The following is a 24638-nucleotide window of genomic DNA, read 5'->3' on the forward strand; positions in this document are numbered from 1 at the left end:
GATATTGCAAATCTGAGTTGTTGGCACCATCCAAATAATGTGTTGTTGTGTCTCAAAGACATGAAGATCTTTATCTCACTCTAATGACATAGAGTCACACCCCCAAATATAAAAATATAAAGTGCAAGAAAGCAAAAACTAGAAAGCTTAACATAAAAGTGGTTTTTTTTTGTTTTTGTTTTTTTTTGGTTAGTAGTTTAAAGCAAAAGACACGGCTTCTCTTGTCGCATGCCTGGATTTTTTTTCTTTCTTATAAAAAGGACAATTGCAATGGTAGGTTTGCGATTGCCAGTTTTGTTTGCTTGCTTGCTTCTTTATTTCTTAATATAGGTTTTCATGTTGCTTTCTGTATTGTTTTTGATTCCAGGAATTCCAAGCTATGTAATCCGAAAATCTTCCAACTCAAATTTGGGACTAAACCTTGGGAAGCCAGAAGTTTATTTCTAACTAAATATACATAGGTTTGCAATAGAGCGGCTGAAAATGAATAAGTTTGAACCTTATGTTTTCCTTGAGAGCTTATCTCACGGTTGCTAGAAGTGCATGAATCACATGAGTTGCCATATACCCACTAATAATGTGTTAATCCCATCTGATCCAAGTACATCAGGCACAGTCAGACTCATGACCCAAAGTGTATTCTGGACCTTCGAGCTGACAATAGATATCCTCTTAGAGCAGATCTCTGTCTTTTAGGCATTCTTTTGGAGCAGCCTTGTGACAATAAGATATCCTCTGTAGAACAGTGGTTCCCACCTTGGGTTACTCAGATGTTCTTGGAAACCCCAGCCAGCATAGCTGGTGGTGAAGGCTTTTGGGAATTGCAGTCCAAGAATACCTAGGTTACCCATGGTTGGGAACAGTGCCATTCTGGCAGTAGATAACAGTCATATTTTCAGTGGACTTCCCAACAAATTGTGGTCAGACAGTCCAGGGGTCAAAGCCAGGAGGAATCATATCAAAGCAGCAGGGTCCAGGGATGCAGGAGAGGCAGGGCAGGCATCACCAGACAAGGCAAAAACAAGGCAGCTGGCAAACCTACCCTCCCAAAGACCTTCACTGCTGAGGCAAAGACCTGTTCTTATATAGCCCAGTCCTTAGCTTCTCCAGTTGGCAGTCCTGAGGAGCTGGGCAACACCTGCAGGGAAAGGGCCCAGTCCTGCAATCCTTAGAACAGTTCTCCCGAGAGAAATGGAGCAGATCCTGCCTGCACTGTTGCTGGTTTCCAGCAAGGCCCCAGTGCTGACAAGTTGAAAGGGGCCTACAAGGCCATCAAGTCCAACCCCCTGCTCAATGCAGGAATACAATCAAAGCATATCTGCCAGGTGATTATCTCAGTTTTTCTTGAATGCCTCCAGTGTTGGAGCACTCACCAACTCCTGAGGTAACTGGTTCCACTGTCGTATTGTTCTAACAGTTAGGAAGCTTTTCATGATATTCAACCAAAATCTGGCTTCCTTTTAACTTGATCCCATTGTTGTGTGTCCCGCACTCTGGGATGATCGAGAACAGATCTTGCCCCTCCTTGGTACGACAGCCTTTCAAATGTTTGAAAAGTGCTACCATATCACCCCTCAACCTTCTTTTCTCAAGGCTGGCGGGGCTTTGTTGCGGTGCTGCCAGTAGCTCCAGAGAAGAGCTCTCTCTGGAAAATCTGGAACCGTCCGGTCCGGGATCACCTTTTCGAAATGGGGATCAAAGGAGAGTCTAGGAGAAGTCTCTCTGAAGCAGATGGTGAGCAGCAGAAGGAGAAGAAAGGGATGCAAACCCGGACTTCTTCCCTCTGAAGAAATCACACAGCACGGATCGGAGCGGGCACATATTTGGCACGGAGCCATGAGTAACCCTTTATCAGGGAGAGGAGAACAACCAATATAAGCTTAAAATATATAACAACTAAGTAAGCTGAAGCCTTTGATTTATGAAACAGCCCCATTAAGCTGAAAATAAGAATGAAAATATTTGGCTGAAAGAAGAAAAGCAGCGGCGAGCCTATCTTATCAGTCTGCCTCAAAAGCAAAACTAACTTTCCTCCCCAAGTGAACTCTTAAGATAGCAGGCTGATTTCAAAGCCGAGAGAGTGAGACGGAAAAATAAATCTTATGTTTCTGGAAAAGAATCCCAGATGGTTCTAATGCCATCTGACAGGATTTAAGAGACTTGAGTTTCATGAATGCAGTTTGGCTGGGACATATTTCTCTTTGCCTTTTCCTAAACTCTTTGAATTGTTAATAACAGAATCTGATTGCTTTCTGGAGAAGAAAGAAGGAGCTGACATGATCGACTGGACTGAGGAGCATCAAGGGGTTAATGGAAAGATCATAAGGTGGGCTTCAAGGACAACTATTGGACAGTTTGAGACTCTGTGATTGTTGTTTTGTTTGCCGGACTGCATGTGAGACTGATAACAGAAGCATGCTCAACTCTGGAGAAGAAGAAATAATTGTGCCACGGTTCTATTTGATTTTGAATTTGCTGGGTTAAAAGTTGATTTTTATATTATGATATTTGGATAAAGATTGGAGGGAGATCAAAGGGGAGGTTTATGACTAGGGATTTGGATTGTTGACAAAATTGTGAAAATTGTTGGAGGATATATAAGGGGCGATCATTCTGGTTAAGGGCATAGTATTATTTATACAAACCCCATTCACTGGTAAGCGTGAGATGGCCTCCAAAATTTTAAGACAACAAATGGAGACTTGGTCTGTTCAAGCTCAAAGTTTTGGAACAGTGGTACAAGAAATAAAAAAGGAATGGCATATTACTATGCAAAAGATAATAATAACAGGGTTTCAGCAAGTACATGAAGGTCTTAGCAAAATATAAGATCTGATGAAAGTGACAACAGAGGGGACATTAGATACCAAACAAAACTTAAATGAAGCTGCACAAACTTTAGAACCGTCTTTATTGGGCATGACACCAGGTAACATAGATGGGATAGAGAGTTATCCAGTGACCTATGCAGCTTCCAAAATTAAAAAGCATTATGTTAAAAATCTCAAGAAAGAAACACTGAAACAAGAGAATCTTATTGTGAAAATATGGGAAGTGACAAAAATGGATATTCTGTCAGATGGGCTGAAAGACTGTTCAATTCAAAAGAAAACTGAACGATGGGATGTATTGTATAAATAGCTGCAGTTACCAGATAGTGTTGGAGTAACATAGAATTAAACTAAAATTAAATAATAAGATGAAAGCAGGAGGGTAATCAAACTGTGAAAAAGCAAAAAGTTGATCTGTTATTGTAATATGAATTGATTGGATGATGGTATACTCTGCGTTCTCCTATCCCCTAACCTTTATTTCCCCTCTTCCCTATTCCCCACTACTTTTTGTATTCCCTACCCTGTCCTTAAGTAAATACTTAAATAAATAAATAAATAAATAAAACAACTTCCCAATTATTTCAGCCTTTCCTCATAAGGCTTGGTTTCCAGTCCCCTGATCCTCCTTGTCACCCTTCTCTGAACCTGTTTCAATTTGTTAGCATTCTTCTTGAAGTGTGGTGTCCAGAACTGGACACAATACTCAAGGTGAGGCCTAACCAGTGCTGAATATAAGCAGAGTAGCACCTCGTGGGATTTGAAATCTATACTTCTATTAATGCAGCCCAAAATAGCATTTGCCTTTTTTGTAGCGAAATCACACTGTTGGCTCATATTTAGCTTGTGATCTATGACAATTCCAAGATCCTTCTTGCTCATTGTTTTAGTGAGCCAGGTATCCCCCATCTTGTAACTGTGCAATTAGTTTCTTTTTCCAAGGTGCAGTACTTTGCACTTATCGCTGTTGAATTTCATTCTGTTGCTTTCAGCCCAGTGCGCCATCCTATCAAGGTCATTTTGAATTTTCTTTCTGTCTTCTACGGTATTAGCTACAGTATTCCAACAAATTTGGTATCATCTGCAAATCTGACAAGCATTCCTTGCACTCCCTCATCCAAGTCATTAATAAAAATACTGAAGAGCACTGTGCACACGACTGAGCTTTGGGCACCCTACTTGTTACCTTATCCCAGTTAGAGAAGGACCCATTAATCATCACCCTCTGAGTACAATTCTGTAGCCAATTGTTTATCCACCTGACACTTGGTCTACACAGCTCACACCTAGTTAGCTTGCTAATCAGGATATCATGGGGCACTTTGTCAAAAGCTTTGCTGAAGTCAAGATATACTACATCTACAGCATTCCCTCTGTCTATCAGGGAGGTGACCTGATCAAAAAAATGACATCCAAGTAGTTTGCCAGCATTTGTTCTTGACAAATCTGTGTTGGCTTTTAATTATTGCTGCATTGTTTTCTAGGTGCTTGCACGATGACCACTTTACGATCTGTTGCAGAATTTTGTCTGGGATTGATGTCAGGTTGATTGGCCTGTAGTTCCCAGGTTCATCTTTTTGGCCCTTTTTGAAGATAGGGACAACATTGGCCTTTCTCCAGTCCTCTGGCACGTCACCCGTTTCCCATGATTTCAAGAAAATAATGGATAGCGGTTTTGAGAGTTCTTCAGCTAGTTCCTTCAGTACACTCTGATGCAGTTCATCCAGCCCTGGAGAATTGAACTCATTCAAGGTGGTAAGGTATTCCTTGACTAATTGTTGATCAAACTGCAATCCTGTTGCCCCCCCCACTTGCACTTCCAATTTGTTTGGAAGTTCATAGTCTGTCTTAAGGGGAAAGGCTGAACTAAAATAGGAATTGATCACCTCTACCTTTTGTTTGTCTTTTGCTACTCACATACCTGAAAAATGTTTTTTATTGCTTTTATTCTCTCTAGCTAATCTCGGCTCATTCTCAGCTTTTGCCTTCCTAATGCCATCCCTGCATTTCCTTCCTACTTGTCTGTACTCATCCTTGGTAGCCTGGCCTTCTTTCCTTTTCGTGTACATGTCTTTTTTGGTGTTTAGGTCTCCCTGAGCTTTTTATGAAGCCACACTGGCCTCTGTTTTTGCTGCCTCCCACCTTTTTTTCCTTGTTGGAATTGTTTGTAGTTGTGCCTTTAGAATTTCTTTTTTTAGAAGCTCCCACCCTTCTTGGACTCCTTTTCTTGTTAGGATCTCCTGCCATGGGACCTTACTTATCCTTGTTCTGAGATTATTAAAACTGGCTTTTTAAAAATCCAGCACACGTGTGTGGCAACACTCTGCTTTTGTTTCCTTTGAAATCAAGAATTCTAGAAGGACATGGTCACTCTCACCTAGAGTGCCCCTTACTGCCCCTTCCCCCACCAAGTCACCTTTGTTGGTCAGAATCAGGTCAAGGATAGCAAATCCTCTAGTTTCTTTCTCCACTTTTTGTAGGAGAAAATTATCAGCCACACAAGCCAGTAATTTCTTGGAAGGGCCATACTTGGCAGAATTTGCCTCCCAACATATATCTGGATAATTGAAATCTCCCACCACTACTACATCATGTCTCTTTGAAAACGCTGCAATATGTTTTTCAAAACTTTCATCTGCTTCCTCTCTTTGATTGGGTGGTCGGTAGTAGACTCCAACTACCAAGTTCCTTTTGTTTTTTGCCCCAGCTAGATTGATCCTAATGCTCTTGATGGGACAGCCACTGTCCTCCTCCTGTATTTCTGTGCTTAGAAAAATTGCCCAAAACACAAGACTTACATCTCAGACTCTACAAGCCTTGATTAGCATGTTAAACATTAAAGTTCATGACCGTACAATTAGAAAAAGACTAAAGAAGTATGGTTTGTTTGGAAGGGTTGACAAGAGAAAGCCTCTTCTGTGTAAAAAGAACATGGCAGCAAAGCCTAGGTTTGCCAAGTTGCATCTGGACAAACCACAGGATTTATGGAACCATGTCCTTTGGACAGATGAGACCAAAGTGGAGATGTCTGGCCATAATGCACAGCCTCACATTTGGTGAAAACCAAGCACTGCATATTAGCACATATGCCTCATACAACTGTCAAGCACAGAGGTGGAGGGGTAATGATTTGGGCTTATTTTGCAGCCACAGGATCTGAGCAGCTTGTAGTCATTGAGTCAACTTTGAATTCCTCTGTTTACCAAAGTATTCTAGAGTTCAGTGTGAGACCATCTGTCTGACAGCTAAAGCTTGGCTGAAATTTGGTCATGCAACAGGACGATGATCCCAAGCACACCAGCAAATCTATAACAGAATGGCTCAAAAAGGAAAGAATCAAGGTGTTGCAATGACCCCGTTAAAGTCCAGACTACAACCCAAATCAAATGCTGTTGTGGGACCTTAAGAGAGCTGTGCATAAACAAATGCCTGCAAACCTCAATGAACGGGAACAATGTTGCAAAGAAGAGTGAGCCAAAATTCCTCCACAATGATATGAGAGACTGATAAAGTCATATGGAAAATGATTACTTATCTTCTATAATATGTGGTGGATGTATAGTAGGGCTAAGGACTTTTGGAAAAATGATTCATGAAATGATAGAAAAAATTTTAGGGGTTAAAATTGCTTTGACACCAGAAATTTTCTCATTGAATATTTTACCAGCTACACTCGGAAAAAACAAGACTTACTTGACCTTACACCTGATAACTCCAGCTAGAACTGTATATGCCAATAAGTTGAAGACTAGAAAGGTGCCGACAAAGAAGGAATTTATTGAGAAGATTTTGGAACTAGCAGAAATGGATATTTTGGCAGATACACTAAATGTAGACTGGATAATAATAAATGGGAATCTCTTTATACCTGGATGAAATCTACACCGATTTAAATAGAATAGATTAGATTAATATTATGTTAGAGAGTATAAGATGAAATGAATGGAACATATTGCAATAAATCACTCTAGTTGCAATGGAAAAAAAAAGAAAATGATTACTTCATGTTATTGCTCCTATAGGTGGTTTTACAGGCTATTGCATCAAAAGGTGTACTTAGTTTTTCACACATAGCTTCTCCATTTTGTCTTTATTTTTGTTAAATAAATCCTAACACGGTATAATATGTCATATGCTGTTTTTCATCTGAGACATTGGTAAACTGTAAATTATATAAATGTATCTCTCTGTTCATCTATCTATCCTTCAAGATTTCTTCTCAAAATTCCACATTCTTATATCTCATGCTAACCATACAGGGACACGAACGACATAAATATTTAAGCCGTTGACCACAAACTCCATCACTTGTGTACCTCGGTGTGTCGTACAAACCTCATAATCATTTGTCATGATTCATACTTTACCATGGAGTCATTTCTTCACTGGCATAATCATATAAGAACCTACATAGGTTCTTGCAAGCCTAAAACTTTTAGAAGTGTTTGCTGAGAATGTTACTGAATTAGAACTTGCCCCCTCTTCCTGTTAAACATCAGAAGTGTATAAGTTATGTGATTACAATCAGAGGGGTTAAAGTCAGTTGACTTCAGTGGATTAACCTAGAAGTTTCTGGAGTAGAAGTCACAATATTTGGTCATAGTTTGTTTCCTGAGTGACAAAGCACAAAGCTTAAAATGAATTATGGGGGAAATGTGCAATATGATGGTGTAGCTGTTCTGGGCGAACGCTAAAACTTTGGTCCTCTTTACATTATTGTGCAAGAACACATTATGCTCTCTTTAGTCCTACTGGCGTCTGTGAAATTAGGACTGCATCATCTGTGTATAACAGAAGGGATATATGTCTATTTGCTAGTTTGGAGCGATGGAACTTCGGATGGCTGAGCACCGTTACCATTGAGTTGATATAAAAATTAAATAACAGTGGAGCTAATATACACCCTTGCTTCACACCATTATAGGTAGGAACTTTATTGGACAAGTGTCCTTCCTTGTTGCATCTAATTCTGAGGGTTGTATTTTCGTGCAGATTATACATAAGCAGCAGAAGGCGTCAATCTATTGTGGAAGACTCTAACTTACTCCAGAGCCTATCTCGTGAAATTAAATCAAAAGCCGATCTAAGATCAATAGGGACCCTCGGGGTTTCTTAGAGAACTTATCTACTAGGTGCCTCAAAATAAGGGCATGATCCTGTGTAGATGATGTGGCTGTTTAGGATTCAGTCTGCATCAAAAAAAGGTAAACTAGAGCATGTTCTTATGTGTACTTTTTAAAAAGGTGAGCACTGTAGAAATTTAAGCATTTGCTCCTGAGTAACTCCGATGGGAGTACATAATGCTGTTCACCTGTGTGCCCATGTTGCTGTGCAACCTCAATAAACTTCTGTTCTTAAAATGTTTTAATGTAATTAAATCCAATAAAAAAAAGGTTGTGCTAATAGTTCCCAAGCGTTTTAGACAAATCCCCAGTAGGCCAGGTATTCACAAGCTTTTAACAGCCTAGCCCATTTTGGAAATGAATTTTTGACACGTTAAGGTTGCCTTCTCATGCCTTCGAAGGCAGGCTTGGCTGGGCCCCCTCCCTGTTTCCCCATCTACTCGCATGCAAGGACCTTGCTATTCAGACAGGCTTTCAAAAATGATTAGCTGTAGAAGAAAATACTTTTGGTGGCTCTGTACTATACTTTTTCGATTAATTTAATAGTGTTTTTCTATCACACTGTCCAGAATCCTAATGCACAGTGTAAAATCACGTATTTTTGTGTGCAATTGTTCTTTCTGTCTGTCATATGCTTGGATACACTGAGGTCACACCCTGTTACGCACTTAGGTAGGTACATGGCAAAAATGTTTGTTCAGTTCCTATATGTGTATGGTATTTTACAATAGTATTAGGGCCAATATATTTAACTGTGTTCTGATATTTTAGGACCATTTTTATTTGGAACACTGACTAAAACCTGTTATTAGTTTCAAGCCAAAGCATAAAAATGGTAATCATCCTTATTTGTACGCCTGTGTTTGGCTGCAAAGAAAAGAAATCTGTCCACTATTTGGCCCTGAAAACAAGCACAAGATTTTAGGCAACAGTTATTAAAAGTGGTTTTCCAAAAGTTTTTGCCAAACCAGCACTGCTAATAATCATGGATTCTGGGAGTTTTTGTGTGCCTGGCAACTGAGAGGTGTTCCAGCACTTCAGTGATTTGCCCCAATTAGCTGCTGTAAGTTATGTAACCAGGAGCCTCATGGTACAGTGGTTAAACTGCTTACTGCAGCCTAAACTGTGCCCACGACCTGGGGTTCAATCCCAGGTAGCCGGCTCAAGGTTGACTCAGCCTTCTATCCTTCCGAGGTCGGTAAAATGAGTAACCAGCTCACGCGGGGGGGATGTGTAGCCTGCATAATTAACTTGTAAACCCCCCAGAGGTGTTTTAAGTGCTATGGGGCAGTATATAAAAAGCACACTTTGCTCTTTTTCTTTTTGTTTTGCTTTGTGTTGTGCAAACAGCAACAGGAGCATGGCCCCTCCCTGAATAATTCCAGCAGGTCAAGCTCCAGATTCATTTGCAGACACAGTACAAAGTGATAGCAGGCTGGGATGTTTCTAGAGCTGTCATCAGCCAATGTTGGAACACAGTTAAGAGTAAAATTGTCTACATTAACTACATTGTTATTGCTTAACATCTTATAATAGTGTCTGGATTTAAGAACAGTTAGATAAACCCTTCCAGTTTATGGTTTCTATGTCATACGAGTGTTTATCAGTACGGTATCAATACAGTATATCAGTATGATATAAAAGAGGTTTTTAAAATGTTGATTAGATGTAAAAGGATAGAATATGGAATGCTGATTGACTTCATCAAAACATTTCGCTGTGTGCTTAATAGCTACTGTTAACCTTTTTTGTAGTTTGCATCAGAAAAGCAAAAGCAAAGTGTGCTGCTTATATTGCAGTTATATTGCAGCTTTTTTCTAGTACTGTTGGAAACAGTGTCAGATATACAATGTAAGTGCTGATTAATATTAATGTGAATAATTACTTTTATTCTCAATAAATGTTGAATCTCTCTTTTCTCATATATTCATTTTGTTGGAGTGAAACTGTTGCAGTTGCCAGTGATTTCGTATAAAGAAGCAGTAGCTAGGCTACACTGATGACAAGATTTTCAGAATACTTCTTTATTTCTTTCTCAAGACTTATGTGCTAGGAATATAGTAAAGAAGTATACCTTCTAAAGTACAGCTCAGGTTGCAGGAGGCAGAGCCATTGTTGTTTATGTATTCTGAATTTTTAAATGTATTGATTTACTTCATATAACATGACACAACATTTCCAGTTTTGTAAACTGGCTAGTGCAATTTTGCAAAGAGTCTTCAGGCTCAAAGAACCCGGAACATATTGAACTGCACTATGCAGCATTATTGGACAATGAGATTGTTTGCCTCAGTAATTATTCCCTTTTTTTAGAAGAACATGTCAGCACGTTAAAAGAAGAGTAATTAAATTAAGTGAGAGTGACAAGCAAGAGCAATACTAACACAGAAAAATTGTAAAGCAATATGGGTAATGTTATGCAAATTAATATAATGAAAGCACAGTTGCCGTCTTCCTTGTGCTTGGGAGATGCTACTAGCAGCTTCCCATAAACAGTTTAGTACAGTTAAAACAATAGCCGTAGCTTTAAGTATGTTCCAAATTGCTGGTGTTGCTTAAGAAACTGTAACAAAGTATAGGTATGAAAATACCATAGACGTTTAATTGCTTTCTGTTTTCTCTAGAAAGAAAGATTTATTTGTGGGACGTAACATCTTTTGACCGATATTTCCAAAGAAACCTCTCTAAGTGGGTTCTGCAAGGACCTCATGATACTGACATCCCCTTTGTAACTCTGAAAGATAATGAATGGAAGAACTCCCATGCCTACATGCATATGTGGTTTGTGTGTCAGGATATGTATGCCCCTTGGGAGACCCTGTGCTTTAAGGATACTTCATTCTAAGAAGTGTTTACAGACTGCAATGCTTTGATTTCCTCAATGCACTGAAAGTTTCATAGCCTTTTAAAAGTCAATTATAGGTGGTTTAAAGTTTCCTTATGGAGTTGTGCTGAATCAACTTGGCACTCTGGGGAAGTCGTGATACAAGTCTTCAAAACCAAATAAAGAACACATCTTTTAGAAAGCCCCCAGGCAGCCACGGGAAGTATAATTTTATTAGCTCTCTTAGTAAAATTGTTAGGTCGGTGTGCTCTGTATTTGCAGTGTTTCCCAAATGGTAAATGAATCATCAGTGGATCTGCAAAAACAATGTGCAGAGGTACAAAGGTGCCAGCTGCGTGAACAAGGAATGATGCAAAAATAAGAAACAGGGAATCAAGTGGAAGTTTTTAGGGATGGTGTTTTTTTATTTTTTATTTCCTGAAGTACAGATCCCATAATTCCCTATTCTGAGAATCCTATCTAACTTGAACACTCCTCACAGAGACTTAGATGCAGCTCACCTAGGAGAAAAGACCTAAACTGGAAGGCTCTGAGGCCTAGCTAGGCCTAAGTCCACATAAATTTCCTGTTCCTGCCCCAGTGCTAGCTGGGGGATTTCTTTCTGGACAGGGAAGTAGGCGGAGCTAAGCCTAGCTAGGCCTTAAATTCTTCCAGCTTTGTTTCTCTCAGGTGAACCACATTTAAAGTACCCTGTTTCCCCAAAAATACCATGTTTCCCTGAAAATAAGACAAGGTCTTATATTAATTTTTGCTCCAAAAATCCATTAGGGCTTATTTTCAGGGGATGTTTTCTTTTACAGTCATGTTGTCTTCTGGTTGCTGCACAATGCTGCACAATGGTGGAGGGTAGGGTTTCACTTAACTAGGGCTTATTTTTGGGGTAGGGTTTGTATTTCGAGCATCCTGAAAAATCATACTAGGGCTCATCTTCAGGTTAGGTCTTATTTTCGGGGAAACAGGGTAAGACCTAACCTGAAAATAAGCCCTAATACGATTTTTCAGGATGCTCGTAATATAAGTCCTATCCCGCAAATAAGCTCTATTTAATTGAAATCGCACCCTCCACCCTTGTGCAGCAACCAGAAGATGAAATGACTGTATTTGAATAAATGTAGATTCTTGAACATTAAAAAACTAAAACATCCCCTAAAATGCATTTTTGGAGCAAAAATTAATATAAGACCCTGTCTTATTTTTGGGGAAACACGGTATGTGTGAGTCAGGTAGAACTCCCAGAATGAAGAATTATAGGATTTGTAGTCCAAGAAATATGAATATCCCACCTCTGGAAACTTTTATGCCCAAGGACGGCATGAGCACGTGGACGGAGAACATAGTAATATAGTGAGCTGGTTTGGACCAGAACAATGGAGTTATCAAAAGGAAAATGAGCAACATCTCCCCTTCATCCCCTCTCCCTTTCTGTTCCTGCTGAGTGGAAACCAAAAGTGATCATTCCCATTTTAAATTCCCTGCAGCTTGGTCTGTTGTCTCAGCCTGACAAACACATGATTACTCATAATTGTGATTTCCCCCCCCCCCGAAACAAATCTCAAATGAAGGCTTATGAAGATGGCTTATTTCAATAAACCACAGTTACGGCTTTTTATGATGAAACAAAAAAGGCGATTAATTTAAAGAAAAAGTTTCCTCATGGATCCACACTGTGGGATTACTTGAGACCCCTGGGGCCTCAGTATAGAAGAAAACATGTTTAATTTTCACAAATATTACCCTGACTGATGGCATCATCAGCCTTACAGTGAGGAACATTCTGCTTTTGCTGCAGTGTAAATAATTATCTCCCCCCCCCCCCGTAAGCTTCTTGAGGAATAGACTGTTTTATGATTTCCTATAACTTACAACTTGATCTACACCTCTGGGACCAGTGGATGGATCAGAAACTAGTAGCTGGATTTTGCACTTCTATGAATATTGTGAAACTGTCTGCAGCAACTATAGACTGTAGACAGAAAGAAAAGTGGACATTCAAAATGTAATAACTCACTTCTTGAAATATATATATATATTAAAAAAACTTTTAAAAACACACACATACTAAAAAAGGAAATTGAGATAAAAAGACATGAAAGTGACACAAAGTGGAAAAACATTCACCTGTTCTTCACCCCACTCCCTGACACAATAACTATTTGTAGATAAAATAACATTAAATAATTCAACAATACTGTTCCAAAGAGTTGTTGAGAAATTGCTTCTTACCTTACCAGAGTAGAGCGCTCTGAATAATCATTAATGCTACAGAGCGTCTTTAGTACTTTCAGTCACCATGCATCCACCTTATATTTTATGTCTAATTCTGGCAAAATATATAAGGAAATTGGTGTGCCGCAATCACTTCCAATCCACATAAAGTAGGTTATTTGCTGAAATGAAAGTTAAAATTAGAAATATTGAGGTTTAAAGGCAAGCCAGGCTGAACAAATGATGTTGTGACATTTTGTAGTGTAAGCTTTAATTATTCAGAGAAGAATTTGCAAGCCACTTCCAGCTTCTCTCGGCAACTGTTGTTAAGAGCTGTATTGAAGTACAAGGTAAACCTTAAAATCAATACTTGTCAAAACAGTAGTGATATCAAGTGTCATGTTTGGTTGAAATAATCCTACTGCCTCACAGTTTTCACTGCAAGTTGTCGTCTGATAGGAATACCAAAGGAAACTGATGCCGTGTAATTCTGAATTCTGCTGTGTTATACTAAAGTCCTGTTATTCTTTAGAAGTAATGAATTTACAGATTTAAAAATATATCATAAAAGAAAAGCTTGATTTATTGAACCATGATTTTTGCTTTATTTCCTTTGATAAAAACATGCTAAAGTAGTTTTTTAAAAAATCCATTAATTTTGCTCCAACCCAAACATGCTTGCAAAAAGCACACACATGTGGCTAGTAAAACAGTAATGTGTCACTTTCTTTATTTAACAAAACAAAAAGGAAAGTGACTTCAGCCTTCTGATTGATGGCCACAGGAAAAGGCAGGGAAAGGAACTATGTCAGCTCTACCCCTAGTTATTTGATAGATCAGAGCATCTTTTCCTCCCTTCACCCATTAATTTTGGCTTGATAATTGCTTGATCCCCTTAATGCTTAAAGCTCTCCCTGGGCGGTTTAGAATTTCTAGTTACGTAGGCTGCACATTGACCTCCACCCTGTGAGCTGGGTACTCAGTTTGCCAACCTCTGAAGGATGAAAGGTAGAATCCATGTTGAGCTGGCTACCTGAGCTGATGAGGGCTGAGCAGAGTCTTTACAACAGTACTGCAGTTTTAACCACTGTGTCACAAGTATAAAGTGCCTATCTTTTGATTCATGCTCAGGTTTTTAGAGCCCACCAGTAGATCCACTGTCACTTCCTCACTGCCACCTCACAGAAAGAGGGAGGGAGGGAGGGAGGGAGGGAGGGACTGACCAATTGACTCCATGGGCTCTGCTCCCACAAGGCAGCACATCCCCAGCAGAGCCATGGCTGAAGAGAAAGGCGGGGAAAGGGGAAGTTACCTCCCTTCCATCTCCCTAATCTTCACTCCAACATTTCTGCCTTGTGCCGTTACCACTGTTACTATCACCACGAGCTTGCCACACTGATGCAGTCCTTCCCTGCTGTTGCTGAGTAAGTGAGTAAACCAGTAAACTTTACATGCAAGCAAAACATTTATGCCTTAACCTGTGAGTAGACCAGGTGAACTTTATTCAGGAGTAAAGTTGTGATCTGAAGACCCGTCTTGACGCTTATGGGAGAAAAATGTTAGTCAATGTGAAGGGAAGGATCGCTCAAGTGAGAGTTAAGCTAAATTCCTCTGAAGATAAGAACCTTTAAAGCACAATCCCAGAACGCTCCAACTTCCTTTTTCTGGACGGGCCTTCCATTGTCCATGCTGCCTTCCTATGTCTCCAGTTGCATCTTTCTCTTGTACTTCAGGAGATACGAACTTTTGTCTTTACTCCCCTCCTTGCTAAATTGAAACAAATATTCTAAAATAAACTTTTTTCAGGATTTGACACCTTCATCCTTGAGAAAATGCCTACTCACCACTTTTATTTCAGCCAGTGTAGTTTTTCTAACTCCCTTTTCTGTGTTCCGACAAAGAAAAAATAATAATACAATAGCAGAAAAATAATAATACAATAGCAGAAACCTGAGCAGGAGTGCAAGACATTCAGTTGTGTCCTGATTAAGCTACATATCATAGAACAGTGAATTAATCGCATTAAGGCAAAGATGATTCTGTTGGTTCTTTCCTATATGTTTTCATAGACCTAAGATTCTTTTGCTAACAGCCATTATGGTACAAGGCCCTTCTCCACCTACCCAGTGCTACGGCGAATGTACAATCAGTGTACAAGAACAGAGCAGTTTCAAATTAATGGTTGTTATGGGTTTTTTGGGCTCTTTGGCCGTGTTCCGAAGATCGTTCTTCCTAACGTTTCGCCAGTCTCTGTGGCTGGCATCTTCAGAGGACAGCACTCTGTGCTCTGGTGTAGTTGGCTTTGGGAGTGCAGTATTTATGGCTGTGAGATCAGCTTTTGTCCTTTTCAGGAGATGGGTGATTGTGGTGATCAGTGTGTTTTTGTTGTGGGTGTATTGTTGTGATAAGGAGGAGAGATTATCTGTCACTGTGATTGATGGGTGTCGTTAGCTGGTCTTTTGTGTGTAGTGATCCTGATTAAGCTGGGTGGAGTTTGTGGACCTTTTGCACGCTGTATTTTTCAATGCTGGGAGCCAAGTTTTGTTGAGTTTCAAACTTTCCTCTTTTTTTTGAAGTTCTGCTGATGTTTGTGGATTTCAATGGCTTCCCTGTGCATTCTAATGTAATGATTGCTGGTGTTGTCCAATATTTCAGTATTTTGAAATAGAATTTTATGTCCAGTTTGTTTAGGGCATGTTCAGCTACTGCCGATTTTTCTGGTTGTTTTAGTCTGCAGTGTCTCTCATAGTCTTTGATTCTAGTGTGGATGCTTCGTTTTGAGGTTCCAATATATACCTGGCCACAACTGCAAGGTATCCAGTATACTCTGTTGTTGGCTTTAATATTGTCTTTGAATGATGCAAGCCACCTCAGGTCCTTGATACTCAGCTGAATTTTGATATGATTGTCTGAGATGGTTTGGCATCTGATTTTCCTTGGAAGTCTATGAAATGCTGTAGAATTCTTACAGGAGGTTCCTGCATGAGCTGAGCTAACCTGACACACAAGCTTTTCAGGGATCCTGGTTTGGACATCCAGGAGAAATGGGTCATAGGTATTAGGAGATGGACTTTTGGAGCAGTAGCACCTGGAATAGTTTGGTGGGAGGTAGACCAGAATTGGAGGGGGGGCTCTTATCTACCTCTGCAGGCAGTTTCAAATTAATCCACCATTAATTATTACAGTGTCCTTCGCTGAGCTGGCTCCCTCCCTCCACTCATTCAGATACCCTTGCATTCAGTAGAAATTAAACATATGTTTGTAGGCTAACTGCTCATTTTATCAGTTATTAGCCAACAACCTATGCAGCGTAAAGTTGTGCAAATCAGATCAGAAATAAATCAGTCCAGAAATTCACATTATAGGCAGATTTGCATTGAGGTTTCTGAAATTATTTTCACCTACAGTTCCTTATGTGAGCACCCAAAAGGGCACTAGAGATAAGGATAGAGTACAAATTGTGGGAACATTTTAAAAGCATTTTTGGTGGGGTAAGACGAGCAAAATTTACAAATTTCTCTATGTTTTGGATGCAAAAACCTGATATTTTAAAAACTGGAGAAACCAAAACTGACAACTTTTGTTCATCCAGGACCAAGTCTTTAAGAGCTTAACTCTTATAATTCTGGATTCCAATCCCTGTATATTAAACCATGCTGCTACTCAGACTTCCTATCCTTTCTATCTCCTGATCAGTGATTTCATTTCATTCTTGTGTGGCAAACAGGTAGAATGGCTTGGAACAGCTGTCTATTAAATATGACCAGTCTAAATGGTTTTTTTCCCCTCCAGACCATTATTTACAAATTTACAAATATTTGCAAATTTCTTGATATTCAGGGTCAAAAGAACTCTGAAAACAATGTTGGGTTTGTTAATAAGATGTGGAGTAGCAAGGAGTTAATTTATATTCTAAAGAAAGCAAAAGATACAATTTAAATGTTCTTGCTGATGAGTCAGCTGTGTTTAACACAATGGAATATAATTCTAAGTGGGTAGATTCAGTCTTCCAAAAAAAGAAAGAAAAGTCTGTTTATGAATGTGGGATGTTGCTTTTGTATCCACAATTCAAAGCATCAGGAAATGGTATGTTGCATTGCAATATCATGCCCGTGGTGCCATCAGGAAAAAGGGACAATGAGTTTAATAGTAAAGGCCAGCCTTACTGCTGATGACAAGATCAGCAGTCAAGATAGTCTACAGCAGGGGGTCCCCAGCCTTTAGTCTGCAGCCCGGTGCCAGTCTGTGGTTTTGGCTGGACCAAGCCACGGAGACAGATCTCCTGCCCCCCCGTACACCAACACGCACACCCACACAAACAGCCCCTTCATGCATGCGCACAAGTGTGTGCACATGCACCACATGAGTACCCCCATCATTTGTGCATGTGTGCGAGTGTGTGCATGCGCTGTGCAAGCACCCCTGCCCATGCGCACAAGTGCCCACACACCCACACAAGCAAGCGCTGCCTCTTCGTGCATGCACATGAACATGGGGGATGCCTCTGCCCCCGCCAGGCACGGACCGCATCGCCCCCCAACCGGTCCACAGTGTCAAAAAGGTTAGGGACCACTGGTCTACAGAATATCTTCTTGATGGTCATAACCATTCACAAAGAGAAACCAAGCAAAGGAAAATGAAAGAACCCAACTCCATTTTCCACCAGTTGACCACATCTCACCCAAACGCAAAGCAGTTGTCATGACTGTTTTTCAGAATATTCATACCTTTCTCAGAACTGCTGAGCTGGAAGGGGATCATCAAGTCCAGCAGCCCCTGACAAAGAGGCACAGTGGGGAATTGAATTCCTAACCTCTGGCTTCACAGCCAAATCTTCACAGCAGTTCTGATCAGGTGAGCAGTGAGTAACTGTTGAAAAAAAGAGTCAGGTTCTCATTTTTTTCCTCTAGCATGTAGGGAAATCCTACACCCCAGATTTCCTATTCAGAAAGCCAAGGTACACTTGGTCGTGAAACTTCATTTTAAAGTTGCAATTTTTGCTTGCATTGCCTCTGTTTTCAGTAATGACTGGTAGAATTCTATTTAACTACACCGCATAATATAAGGGATAGAACTGCAGTCCCAGGCTTTCTACTGTTAAAGGCGTATTGCAAAAAATGTGAACTTGGACCCAGTCTCACAAGATTGCTTCCTGTTTTTTCAATGTCCATCTGTTACTGTACCATCTTTGTGCAGTATATATAAACTTGGACTATTGAAATTCATTTCTTCTGTGGAATATATTTGAATTGTACCTCACTGTGAGTCAGCTGTGACTTGGATAATGAAATATTTGGCTGTGCTGCATAGCTGTATGATGTGTCTGTCATAATACATTTTAGATGTCTAACCATCTAAGATTGTACAGCTGGGCCTGCACAGCTGACTTAAATATATTTTCAGAATGTTCTGGAAAAGGTTGTAAATAATATAATCAAAATGTTTGATCCTGACAGGCAATGGCATGATACAAACTCTTCCATATTTTCTTGAAATAGGATTCCATGGCTGCTTTCCTTGGGGTACTCCTACTGTTGTGTTTTAGCAGGGACTGTGCAACGTGCATTTCCAAAATGTATTTGCTTTTTTGGGAAGGAAGACTGGCGGCCTCCCTCCCATCACAGCCACAGTGTCTAGAGGTACATGAGGTATAGGGCAGTACTGTCTAAAGGAACCAAACACAATTGCTGTTGTTGCCGCTTTTAGTGACAGTGAACCACCACCACCCCGCAAAAGATTTATTGAAGAGAGATATGTTATTATCATTGATGATCATGGCTCTTGATTCTGAAAAAGTGTTTAATAATTTTTCTTTCCCCCCCCCCCAGAAAATTTCTGTGAATTCCTGTCCCCTTCCCCCAGTTTCTCTTTCAACAAAGAGAGTGGGAAATTTCAAGTCTATTCGTGCACAGCTACAGTTTGAAGAAGTCCTGAAGCTGTCCTTTTTTCTTCTGTAGTTAAAAGAAAGAGGGGATAAGCTTTGAGAACTGACATTCTGAATTGCTTAAGATTAAGAACAAAGACAAACATTCACGGAAAATAACATTTGCTGCTCTTATATTGTTTTCCTTCAAGTGACATGATCTCTTGTAATTTGTTTCTCAGCAATCAGTCGTACAAAGGAAGATCGTATTTACAGTCCAATGATCAACAGCTCTTCTGCTGTTAAGATGCATTTACACCTGAAGGAGCCACTGTTTTGTAGAAATAGGATCAGTGTCTCATTGAGTTTGGACTTCGGGCTACAAACAAAAGAGAAGTGGTGGTGGTTGTTTTGACTTGTATATTGCCCCATAGTACTAGAGCAGTCTCTGGGTGGTTTACAACACAAATAGGCAAGGAACACTCCCCCCCCCTTGCAACTTGGGTACTCATTTTATCAACCTCAGAAGGGTGGAAGTTTGAATCAGCTTTGAGCCAGCTACCTGAATCCATTGGGACTGAACTCAGGTTGTGAGCAGGGACTTGATGACAGTGCTGCAGTTTAACCACTGTGCCATGAGGTTGGGTGGTGCAAAGGTTGGGGTAACAACTACTCATAGACCATTGTCAACCTGTGCCCTGTATCTTGTCCTTCTTTTGAAAAAGACAAAGCATGATTCTGAAGCCAGAAAAAAAAAAAGCTGGAGAAAGCACTTTTAATAAGATGGAGTCCTACCTAGTTCCAAGGTAGTAAATTGAGCATCTAAGCTTTTAACAGCTGGTTAAATGCTAATAACTAAGAAGGTGTAGTATTTCACAAATGATAATTGAAGTGGTATCACACACTACACTGAAGATTTATCTGATGAGCAAATACTTATGTCCTGGAGAAGAGGATGCCATTATCTTAAGTACAATTTATTTGCTCAAAGGGTAGGAATATATGCTCAGAGAAACTCATTATTTGCCACTTGTACAGCATTATCCTCTTGGTGATGCAGGACTATAGAATTAGACTTACCAAGAAAGACCATGTTTACGTATCAGTGATTGTGTGTGTGTGTGTGTGTGTGTGTGTGTGTGTGTGCGCGCGCACGCACGCACGCACGCACGCACGCACACACATGTGTGTGCGCATGCACCAATTAAGTCATCCATTATACCATAATTCAGTTCTTCTTGCCCCTCTGGCTGTAACGTTGCTGTCAGAGAAACCCCATGTTGTAATCATCTTGTCCACTAGGTGGCTGCTGTTCTATAGTATTTGTTGATCTACTTTCTATAATTACTTAATAGTAGTTTTATTCCCAGGAAATCTGAACTGAAATCTGAACTGTACTCTCTTGCCCATTTACTGAATGCAGAGTATCTTCATCCGCATTTCACCCCACAGTTTTGCACTTTTATTAATACGCAAATAAGCACAGTTGATATATTAGCACAATATATAAAGGATATTACGTGAAACACCTTCTGGTCTGGAAATAAGAAATAAAAAGCATTGTGAATAGGCTCCACCTTATTAGCTTCTGAGTAGACTTGTGGCAGAGTGCATGGGACACATACAAAATGAGAAACTAATAGTATATGGGAAGTGGAGAGTTGGTTTGTCCAAGTATATTTCTCTTGAATAAATTCTTAGGAAATAAACACTTAGGAAGTGTACAAAAACACATTATCAAGCACAATATATTCTTCTATATCCCTTGTTTCATTCACCAATGGCCAAGCCAGAGAGAGAGGAGAGAAAAGGTTTCAAAAAACAGAGGTCTGATGGGGAGAGGGAGAAGAAGGAGAAGTTTAACATGATAATGGAATCCTTTGCAAAGGAGTGTGCAGGAAGCTACTCTCTATAAAACATCTTTTCATTCTCTGCCCCAACGTCAGTATGGCCATGTTTCTGATTTGTCAGGTCCCTATGCAGTACATTATCAAGCAACCCGCTGTTCTTAGGCTGTTTTTGTTCTTGTTGCTTTTAACCTTCCAACTGTTCATTCAATAATGTGCCAGCTAGCTGGCAGAGGAAAAGGAGATGTGATCCTAGGAGGCAGAAGATGGTTAACATTGTAGTGGAGTATATCAGCCTGAGAGGATATGTAAGGGAGGTAGAATCTGAATTTGCATGTCTTTTCAGCACTTCTAAGATAAATACAATACTCAAAGGAGATTTTCTTTCCATTTTTAAAACACAGCAGCACATGGCATGGGGATAAAGGGCAAAATGGAGTTTTAAAGTTCCCGGTATCTGTACCAGACATGATGCTTCCTGGGATACACCCATTTTGAAACAATTATGAGACTCTTATGGGATACCTAAGCTTTGCTGGGAAAAAAAAAGATATACATGGTTGCTCCCCACCCAGTCATGCACCCAGTGACATACTGGAAGTGTAATTCTCTTTTAATGTGTTTGGCAAAGACTGAGTTGCAGTGCATCCTTGCGGTGGAAAAAAAAAGAAAGTTGGGAGGCGAGAGGAGAGTTGGACACTATTGTTTTGTTCTGTAGTGACGGACTGAAGCATAAGATGACAAGGTTCCATGGCTGAATCAAAGCTCGGAAAATGCAAGATGTGTGACTTGGAAAACTAATGGCTTTTGCAATCCAACATTCTGGAACTTGAGGGAACAGGGTTTTGTAGGTATGGGCTTAGTGTGGGCTTAGTGTTATGTTCAGTTCTGGCCTAAGTGAAAGGAGGTCAAGAGGAGAAACAGAATGTCTATAAATCTTTAGTGCACAAAGAGGGTTATTATTTTTTGTTCTGTACATTCTACCTCAATGGCATCTCTCCTCTTTTTTTCAACAGTGCTACCCAGCCATACTTGTGGCAATCCTGGAGAAATACCTAAAGGAGTTCTTCATGGCACGAGATTCAATATTGGAGATAAAATACGCTACAGCTGCATTTCAGGCTACATCTTAGAAGGTCATGCGATGCTGACTTGTATCATGAGTCCTGGAAATGGAGCATCGTGGGATTTTCCTGTTCCGTTCTGCAGAGGTAAAATTTAGAAAAATCCATGCCTGGCATAAACCTTGATGCTGTGAAATGGTTACCTGGAAGTTTAAAACTTATTAATAGTGTAACTAAACAAATGTGCAGAATAAACAAATGTGCAGAACTGTTCCAAACTGGGCAATGTGGCCTATGGTGACCCTGAGATATTATCCATATTTCAGATCCATGGCAAATTGGGTGTGCAAAACAATTGCTGAGACTGACAGCCTGCTGGAGTTATTCTCTGTTGAGCACAGCACAAAATCGGGAAATGTTCTGTGGGTTTTTGTAAGCTTGTGTCCACATTTGTGTTAAAACCATTTTTTCCTGCCCAAAACATCCCCAAATACAAAAAATAAAATAAAATAATAATAATAATAATAATAAATCTTGGTATATCTTTTTGATTTTGTTTGTTCTCAAAAGTAAGAATGAAATGAGCAAACATTTATATCCCTTGTTCATATCATCCTGAGGGTGATGGTGATGATGATGATGGTGATGATTTCAGCTCTTCAGCTCTTGCCTTAATATCAGATCATGACAGTTTCATGGAGCTGTGAGGGAGAATTTCACCAGGTTCTAAATGTGGCTTAGGCAATATTTTCTTTCATACTGTAAGGAAGAATCCACCAAAAGCTCTGATTTGAACTGGTATTTTCAAATCAAATGTTGATCTGATTTTTAGAGGCTAAAACACCACCCTGGAGGTGCAAGTAAATATATCGACCAATAAAGAATTAGCTATATACCACAATTTTCTGTTTATAACATGCCCCTGTTTATAAGAACTCCCACACTTTTCTAACCCCCAAATTAAGAAAACTTAGCTTTGAGTATTCAGCCACTGGGCTGAGAACGCTCGGACATTAGGAGTCCCTATTGCATCTGAGCCTACAGGCTCCACCTCCAACAAGGTGTGTTCCAGTTGGTTTGTTCAGGATCAGCTGACATCAGTTCCATAAGGCTTGTGACTGGAGGAAGCTAAGTCTCCTGACTGTAGGAAGTTAAGCCTTGTGACTGAAGGAAGGCTGTTTACAGAGGTAAGGTATGGACTGTTTTGTTCTCTCCTCAGCTTACTCTCGTGTATAAGACATCTCTCAATTTTTAGTGTAATGATTTTAGGAAAAAGTAGTGTCTTATACATGGAAAAATAGGGAATTGCAACAGCTCCCTTAAATATTTCCAAATTCTTCAGCTGACTCGATAAGTTGCCAGTGTGGCACAGATGCACATGATGTAATGATAGCAATGTGAAGTTTTATGTGTTCATGCAGCTCTCCTAGTTTTACTTAAAAGCTAATATCATTTAAGCAATAGACCACAGATATATTTGGGTGCAGATCTTTAGAAATGATTATGGCTATTTTATGTTTTGGTTTTGCTGAGATAAGGACTATATCATTGTGCCTAATTTATAAAACTTTCCCCAAGATTTATCAAAACAGATGCCTTCTAATAAAGAGCCATTAACTCCTTTGCAGATATTTTAATTGTTGTTGTTTATTCGTTAAGTAGTGTCCGATTCTTCATGACCCCATGGACTAGAGCACACCAGGCCCTCCTGTCTTCCACTACCTCCCGGAGTTGGGTCAAATTAATGTTGGTAGCTTTGATGACACTGTCCAACCATTTCATCCTCTGTCGTCCCCTTTTCCCCTTGCCTTCACACTTTCCCAACATCAGGGTATTTTCCGAGGAAGATACTTTTAATACAGCTTACTAAATAATGTATGCTCATGGTTCATTTGGAGCTGTCTAAAGCTTCAATTTTCTTTAATTGATAAGCCTTACATAATGTGACTGAAAATGACAATATGTCACTTGCTAGAGCTTTATAATATGTCAGTCAAGTTTTTAATTGCATCTTTTCTCTTGCTGATGATGAACAGTAAGGGAAAGCCTTCAAAGGAAGCAGGCAAGATGGGGAGAAGGAACCTCTGGCACCTGTAATGACTGTCTCTGTACTCTGTAATATTTAAAATGCAACATTGTTTCTGTTAGCTATGGCATAACAAGTAAAATGAATCTTAAATGATTTGTCAAATTGTGACCATGCAATGTGAACTATGATTGAATGAAATAGTCACATTAATCTAAAATCTAGCTCTAAAATAATGGAAATGGCTTAGATTAACTGCATTCAGTTTTATTTATTTATCCATTAGCATGTATATTGAGCAAAAAGCATAATAAGCCACTGTTGCAAATATCATTCAGTTAAGAAAGTTTAGGTTTAAGTGTAGGAAATGCCAAACATTCAAGTTGGGTTCATAAAAGGTACTAGAGATCATATTGCAAGTATATGTATATAGACACTTGTTACTAGGTTTTAATATATATGTTATTTTATTCTGTTTTATTACTCATGTAAACTGCCCCGAGTAGACTTTGTCTAGAGGGGTGGGGTATACGTTCAATAAAAGTAAAGTATGTTGGCTATTGGAGCATACCAAAGAATTTAGGAAGAAATGTATTTATACTTTATGGATTACAGTAAAGCTTTTGCGGATGTAGATCATGAAAAGAAGCAGAGTCTGATCTATGAAAGCTCACACTGCAATAAATCTGCACTGTGCTTTACTTCCCAAAGAGATAAGACACTATAGGCATTTCCTGCAAACTAAGGAACATTTGAGCCTACCCAGATGTTAAGATCACCAGAAGAGCCATTTCTTTCTATCCCATTACTCTCAGGAACAGAGGGCTTCTTGGT

General features: G+C 39.7%; 1 protein-coding gene across 2 annotated transcripts in view; it reads left to right on the forward strand.

The window, feature by feature from the left end:
- Positions 1–24638, forward strand: part of CSMD1 (CUB and Sushi multiple domains 1) — a 1337717-nt gene that overhangs the window by 627881 nt on the left and 685198 nt on the right. For both annotated transcript variants that reach the window (XM_078386602.1, XM_020797818.3), the window contains exon 4: positions 21731–21925. In XM_078386602.1, coding sequence (XP_078242728.1) covers positions 21731–21925 — 195 coding nt within the window. The remainder of the gene's footprint in view (positions 1–21730; positions 21926–24638) is intronic.

This window comes from Pogona vitticeps, chromosome 1 (genome assembly GCF_051106095.1).
Source record: "Pogona vitticeps strain Pit_001003342236 chromosome 1, PviZW2.1, whole genome shotgun sequence".
NCBI classification, from domain to species: domain Eukaryota; kingdom Metazoa; phylum Chordata; class Lepidosauria; order Squamata; family Agamidae; genus Pogona; species Pogona vitticeps.